Source organism: Pocillopora damicornis, chromosome 2 (genome assembly GCF_964200805.1).
Source record: "Pocillopora damicornis chromosome 2, jaPocDami1.2, whole genome shotgun sequence".
NCBI lineage: Eukaryota > Metazoa > Cnidaria > Anthozoa > Scleractinia > Pocilloporidae > Pocillopora > Pocillopora damicornis.
The window spans coordinates 11,629,318-11,637,101 of NC_142671.1; the positions used below are offsets into that span (position 1 = coordinate 11,629,318).

The 7,784-nt window shown below is 39.2% G+C and overlaps 1 protein-coding gene across 1 annotated transcript in view; it reads left to right on the plus strand.

The window, feature by feature from the left end:
* The window catches only part of LOC113668273 (neogenin), a 26,375-nt gene extending 18,922 nt beyond the window's left edge, over positions 1-7,453 (plus strand). Inside the window, exons 14-21 of the mRNA XM_027184157.2 lie at positions 460-792; positions 1,172-1,340; positions 1,704-1,877; positions 2,059-2,315; positions 2,746-2,903; positions 5,010-5,234; positions 5,361-5,460; positions 5,676-7,453. Coding sequence (XP_027039958.2) covers positions 460-792; positions 1,172-1,340; positions 1,704-1,877; positions 2,059-2,315; positions 2,746-2,903; positions 5,010-5,234; positions 5,361-5,456 — 1,412 coding nt within the window. The 3' untranslated portion in view covers positions 5,457-5,460; positions 5,676-7,453. The remainder of the gene's footprint in view (positions 1-459; positions 793-1,171; positions 1,341-1,703; positions 1,878-2,058; positions 2,316-2,745; positions 2,904-5,009; positions 5,235-5,360; positions 5,461-5,675) is intronic.
* Positions 7,454-7,784: the final 331 nt, after the last annotated feature.

Below are 7,784 nucleotides of genomic sequence, written 5' to 3' on the forward strand. Positions count from 1 at the left end.
ACTAACTTGTATCTTCATTGTGATACATTTTAAGTCGACATACTTTGTTTTAAACAGCTTCTATGAAGAGATTAAAGTTCAAACTATGTTTAACAAAAAATCTTTTAAAACGTAAGCAAGCTTTGGTTTGAATGTGGTATTAGATCTTTTTTAATTTAAAGAAAACTGTTTTACTTTTTGAGGTTTTCTTGGTGACTTTCCTTATGGCCTTGTCTTTGTCACATCAAGCTATATCAAATTTTAATTTCGTAGCCCAGTCAAGGAGCAGGGATACATCAGCATGACCAGAACCAAGTTGCCTCCTGATGATAATTGTTTTGACGAACCCTGTTTAGGTCCAATACTTCACACCTTGTAAAGAGATTTGTGTCGGTTTCAAATATGTCGTTGAGAAGAAATCGAATACACCTTTGTTATTGACCGTTTTTGACCATTTTGTTGTTGTTTTGGTACCTCTAGAACCCGGACCGCCCACTGACTTGACCGGAAACCCAGATGAAGAGAACTTCACCCAACTGACGTTACACTGGCAGCCGCCGAAGGAACTGAATGGGAACATCACCAAGTACCGCATCTTTTACTCCACAGATCCGAATACTCCTGTTAAGGACTGGAAATCTGTACTTGTTGACGGATCCAAACTTACAGAGAAATTCACTGGCTTAGAACCTGGAACAACTTACTACTTTGAAATGCAGGCGCGCACCAAAAAAGGATGGGGACGTCATTCGAAAAGAAAGGAGGCTGCTACGTTGACAAAAAGCTTGAAAACAGAGCCCTCAGTAGCCACAGGTTTGTTGTGTAGAACTTAGAAATAATCCTTGAAATCTACTTGCCCCCCCCCCCCCCTAAACTTCTGAGTGAAGAGGGTTAGTGAATATCGTTCCTGAGAGCATAATACATTGGCAGATGGGAGGGGGGGTGTTACCCTACAGTGATTTTCATCATAAGTGTATCTGCTCATAGTCGAGCTGTTGAAGGAGCTACTCCTAATTTTTATCTCGAGCTCCTCAAAGTAGAAATAAAACTAAGAATGTTCTTTGAAAGAGCTGACAAAAAGAAGGTGTAGGAATAATCTTTAGTATAATGTGGAAGGTGAGGACTGCAAACGTCAACACACATTTAAAAACCACAAACAATAAAATTGTACAATTGTGTGCTTGATTGACAGAACTGAAGTCGCCCTCTTCACCGGACAGCGCTGCTTTAGCCGGACAAGGGAAACTCAAGAACAAGACATTGTGGATCGTTATCGCCGCTGTGGCGGGCATCACTCTCATCGCTATCATCATCATTAGTGTTATACTGTGTAAGAAGAGATCAGGAGATGACATTCGGAGGTAGTTATAGAATATTTACATATTATATATTTCATTATTTATCTCGTGAATTTAAGCAGTAGAGGACTTTTTCCCAGTTAACGTACGATTATCTCAGCACACCTATCGACCAATGAGATCGCGCGTACTCAAATATTTTTTTTTTATATAAGTATAGCTTTAATAAGTAAATACTCATCTATTTTACAGTGCCCTTATCTTACGAAGATATCGTAACTCCTCCAAATATATTCATCTACTTGTTTTCCATCTATTTTTTCATTCCTTACTTATTTAAATTAAATTCTATTTCCTGAAACCCCAATTGAAGTGGGGTATTTTTGAACCTCAACTGATATGACGTGTTTTTTTTGTTGTCTGCAGAAAACCTCCAACATACAAGTCCGTCATTCAAGCGAATGGCTCAACAAAGAAGAAGAGCAAGGAAGAAAAATCACCAGATCTGTGGATCAATCACACCGAGAACTTTGATATGAAACCAGTTCAGACTGTGGATCCTGCTCCAGATGTTACCAACATTACCGCGTCTATTCCAAGGTATATCGTACTTAGATCGTTAAATTCTGTTTTAAATACTCTCTTTCTCCCGCTATGTCTTGTTGGTGGGGGTGGGGGTGGGGATTCAATTGACGGGAGCTTTACTGAAGATTGTGACACAAATTTCTGATAACGTAACAAAGAAAGAATGTTGTAACAGATTTTTATGTTACATCAACAGAAGCACTGGGGAAATGAAGCCGCTCGACGACTCTCCTCTGGACCACATCAAAATCGATCAGGACAGGAGCTCTTTTATGAATGGTAGTGAGGCGGATTGCGAGGAGTTTGACGACCTTCCTCCTCCTCCTCCAAAGATCGACAGCGCAGGAAATCCTTACGTTGAATACCCTGAAGACAGCAGAACCTCTACGCCTCCCCCTTCGCCTGGAATGTCACCCCTCTATCCCCCGCTCAGAGCATCCACGCCAGATAATGGTACAGTGATTTTTGTGACTGTTAAGTTTTCTTTGAACATTAGTAAGCTATCGAAATGTTAACGAATGAACGAAATCGTAACAGGGATAAACTTGTGGTAGGGTTTGTGAGTTTTAAGGATATACCGTACAAAGCTAATCATCAAACGCGAGTTTGATGCCATATAAGCAACAAGTCTTCTTGTTTAACCCAAGGATTAGTAGCGAGTAATGTCTCAATGAAACAATTTCAATACCATATGAAACTATTTCAATACCTTAAAAAATAACATAACGAGAGTAAAGAAACTATCATCATGGTGATAGTGCATGATTTGGTATCAAACTCCCACAATAAAAACCGTCAGAAATGCATGATGGTCAGTAAGGAGAATCGAAATATCAAAATCCTCGGTGTGAATGACCTCAGTGTTAATCTTACAAATTGCTAGTTTACCAGCCCATGTATCCGAAAGCACCTACACCCCGTTATCAGATGCACCTGCCACGGACCGGCTCATGCGAGAACAATAGCCTTGATGTTGGGGATCCACGTCCACCGCAGAGATCCAGATCGTACGACCCAGACTTCAGAGCTCCAAGTGCCAAGGTAATGTGCAACTTTGATATTACTTTCTCTTTACGGACGTTTCTCTAGTATGCCTTCATTTTTTACTCTTTCTTAAAGGCAAACAAAAAAGAAAATTCAAAAGAAACCTTCGGGAAAATACCTTATCTCTGTATCTTTTCTTCCCCTTATCTGCTCTCCTAACTTTTTCGTCTTTCTCTGTTTTTCTCATGAATACAAAGTCTTTTTTTTCAGAGGAGTCTTTTGGTTTCTCGAGGCTCATGTCTCGGAAATCTGCGGTGCCAAAATCTTAAAAAATTACAAACAAACAAAAACCCGTGATGGAGGTGTTAAAAAAACAAAAGTTAGTCATATGTGGGTACTGGGTTCTTTCTGAGCCCATTCCTTTCTAAACCACTTTCCGAGAATGCCTCTATTCACAAGTTACTCTTCAGAAGGGAAAGAGGGGCTGAACAGGGGAGGGAAGGGAAGGAAAGGAAAGGGCCCAGTACTTCTTCTGTTTTCTTCTCTTGCCCACCCCTGTCTATACCTCTACCATTTACCAAATACAGAACGTTTTTTATGTTGTTTGTATTACCGCGTTTAAAAACTTTGACGGAGGTATGGTTTAGATGATATGCTTTAGATCCAGGCCTTCGCAATGCTTGTAAGCGCGTTCATTAGATCTTGTGGCCTATTCTTCAGAGTCAAATCTCCTCATGCACATGAGCCATACTCGATCACCCTTGTAAATAACATCCTTTATTGTTTTTTTAGAGGGCACGGTAACGAATCTTGCAATCTGATTGGTTCTTAACCCGGTCAGTATTTTCCTATCTCTGCCCACGGGCCACGGTAACGCTTTCGTGAGTCGCCGAGTACATCCCAACTTTCGTTGTCATTTTTCATAAATATACCTCGTTTTCCGGCTGGGCAGTATTTTAAAGCAAACACGTCGGTCACTACCTCAAGCCGATAAATAACTTAGGAATCCTCTCTTTTCTCTCTATCAAATCACTTTGGTTGACAGAAAAATATTGGTTTCAGAATGAATTTGTGTAAGCAATAGTGTCATTACGTTGGTTGACAAGCGGCCTAAAAACCGTCTGCAATTAATTTTAATCGTTCACAAAAAGTACCCAGAAAGTTGAAACGTGAGGTATTTGGTTACAGTTAAACTGAACGATGGAACTTTCATTCATTTAATTTCTGAATTTTCTCGAGCAATTTGTTCATACAGTGAAAGAGCGAGCGAAGTTTTAATTTAAGTTCTACAACAAATATACGCTCCTGGTGAGTCTTTCCAATTCCGTTCAATTTGAACATTTGTACCTTAAATTGCACAACAGAAATTGAAGGAATTTTTGAGAAAAGGCCGCATCACATTCCCTTCTGTCTCGTTGGAGTGTGCCGTTCGAATTAGTTTTTGTGAAGGAAAGATCAGAGTTAAACACGCCATTACAGCAAACAAACGAGCAAACTCTCACAACTTCAAAATAAAAAAATTGAATTTACTCACAATTACTTTCCTCGCCGTTTACCTAGTGAACAGAGGTAAATCTTCGTACATGAATGAATGGTCGATGAGAGTGAATAATGCTTTCCGTTAGATCATTAACTGATTTTGAAGAAAACATTGTCGTGACAGTCCTTGCCAAACTAGTTCTGTTGGTTTTCAAATGTTCCTACGGTTTTTTTTTTCTTGCGCGCTCTCTAATTGACAGGTGTCAGATTGTGACAGATACTTGTAAAAATAATGTTTCAAAGTTTGTTTGGAAGCCTTTTAAATCACCTTTATCGTTACGGAAATGAAAATGTTTCGCTGAGGCATCTCTCTTAAATTTGCATCACCTCTATTTTAACTACCATTTACTCACTCAAAAATTGTTCAGTTTATGGAAGATCTTGCCGTATTTACGGTCATAAATCATTCGGGTTCTTTCGGAAAGAATTTCGTCAAGTTTAAAAACAATAAATATGTTATTTACCGGCTAAGGGTCGGTCCGTATGGTGAAAAACTGTGACCTCGGTCTTGAAAATGCTGCCCTCGGCCTACGGCCTCGGGCAGTATTTTCAAGACCTCGGTCACAGTTTTTCACCATACGGACCTCCCAGCCGGCAAATAACATATATTTGTGTCTTTGATAGGTACCAGTGTTTCCGAAGCTTCACACGTCTCCTCCGCCAACATCACCAAAACCCAAAGCCAAACCTCCGGTGGCTCCAGCAGATGATATACAGTTACCTCCGGTAGGTTTTAACCGTAAGACGCCCCCGAATGGATACTGGACTCCGCCACCGAAATATGAAGAGATCTTCGCGCGCAGGTCAAATCCGCCACTGAGTCCGCCATCTTCGCCGCCCAGAGATCAGGTAAAGACTATAAGGGAGCCCTTTTTTCATTTGCTTCCCCGTCGTCTTTTGAATTATTTTACTTACGAAGTTCCTCGTCAGGAAAACTGTTTTTGATTAGTATGAATTTTTTATATTTGTTCTTAGGCTCCAGAGGTATCGGAGCTTGACAAAGAAATAGCAGGACTTGAAGGACTTATGAGAGACTTAAATGAGATCACTGCTGGTGATTACCAAATTTAACATGGTGCGTATCACTGACTGATGGAAATTAATGGTGAACCAATAGAAACTTTCTAGAAATCCAATTGCAGAGGGTGTTTCTTTTTTTGTTTACTGTTGTAGGCTTATAGTTTTCGATATTTTCAGTTCTTTGTTTGTTTATTTTTGTGTGTATGTGTGTGTAAACGGGGCAAGCGGTTCAATTTATGACTATTTCTCTTTTTCTTTATTTTCACTTAGGTTTAAGAGAGTTTGAATAATAGAGACTGAAGGAGAATTCCTACAGGATTATTCCCAGCTAGTAGTGATGCACTATGTTCATTCTGGCCACACGTGCAAGCAGGAGAGTAAGGTCGGTGAAAAAAGAGTGGCCTCCACATCAGGAGTGAACATGCCTTCGACGTAACCTGAAGATAGAAAGATATTGAATCCTATAAACGAAAGAGTATAAATTGCATTTCTCGTTTATTAACAAAGAAAGTAAATTTATGTATCTACGTATTTGTATCCTAATAGCTATAATAATGGCTCTTCGCTGCGACTTGAAACAATTTGCAATTTGGTATCGAACGTTTTCTCGAATTTTATTGGTTTTACCTCACTTCGCTCTTCGATTTACCTTTTCAAACTAATCTTATGTCAAGCTGGAACCAATGGCGACTTTGTCATTTGCTTAATGTTAACCCTTGTTTTGATTGGCTAGGGTCATTATTGTGATCTTGGTTTTACGATATTCAATTGAAAGGTGCACTTTTAATGGTGGTGCAAAAGAAGCACCTGGCGAGAATTTCATCCCTGTGCGAAGACACGGTGTCGAACGCTGCACTCCCTTCGCACACTACATTAGTTGAAATCGTTTCAAGGGCTCTAGCGATACCTTAATTGCGATCAGTAACATGTTTTATGTACTGGTAGAATGGCCTACCTTGTCGTCAAAATAAATATTTGAAAATATAATTAACTTTTTTTAATTGGGGTCTTATTCATTTAACGTCAAACAAGATTATATATATAAATATAAAAATATATATTTTTGTGTGCGTATGGAGACAAAATCCAAGATACTTCTCTGAAAGCCAACTCCGTATTTTGTTCATGGAAGAAGTAACACATTCAGTTAGGATTTTCTCTGGGAGTAGCTTTTTGCTACAAAGCACTTTTGTCATGAACCACTAAAATCTTGGGCGTTTAGAAGTAGTATTTCTCCTAAGTCCATCAATAGAGCAATTCTCAGTCGAGGTCGCAATTAGTGCGGAATATACTTTGGTCTTGCCTTACCTCATACGATGGTCCAGAAAACTCTAGCCATTTTCTCAGCCAGACAGATTCAAAACTAAAACGAAACGCGATTGTGGTCGCTCGTGATTTTCCGCGCTAGGCACTGTTTTCTTTTTTTCTTATTGACTACTAATGAAAAATTACATTGGAAATGCCAGAGTTATAAAAAAAAATAAATGTAACCAAAGAGTTTGAAGAAACATCGATATACGCAACTGGGTAGTTAAGCAATTGAGATGAGCCAGCAAGTGGCGCTTGCAGTTGGTTTACTATTTGTTCAAACAAGTGTCGGTATTTTTGTAAATAATGTTCCAGAAAGATGAGAGGAAACAGTGATACCTCTGAAAAAGTAATTTATGGATATAAAGTTGCGCTACCCTAACGTTTTCTCGGTAGATCAAATTGTATATCAGTGAGTTATTACATAGTGAAGACGAGAAATGAGGGTATAACACTGATAAGATCAGATCTGTTTTGTAGTTAAACCTTCCTTTAATTGTATAAATTAAAGCTTTCAAGTTCTGCCAAGGTTATTTCGTAACGTAGATAATAGAAGGGTTTTTGTATTTTTGTAAAAATAAATATTTTTGGTGAACTAGTTACTTACTAATACGAGTTTGTCGAGATATACATGACGCGTAGTAAATTTTGCATGTGGTCTGTTTAACGCTCGAATCGATACATATCAGAATTAGAGACTTGTATGAATTTAAACTGAATGAAACTTATTGGTATTTGCATTGATGTTGTGTTCTTTGCGCTGAAGATCGCTTTATTGTTCAGTCTCCTTTACTTCCCATAAAACTTTCCAATATGCGATACTACTTGTCTCTGAGGAATGCTTGCCTTGAAAGTGCATCAGCTGCTCATCTCTTTCCCAGGCCTCGCTCCAACTGCGAAAGCCTATTTGATTTTTTTCGGTAAATCGCTATAGCTTCAGAGACCAAAACTGCAACAAAAATTGTCAACATCGCACGAGGTGAATTGTCAGTGCGACTTGTTTTGCACGTAGTTAGCTCGGAGCGGCTTGTAAGAGAGGACTGCCGTCGCGACTTCTCGCGGCTTGCGTAG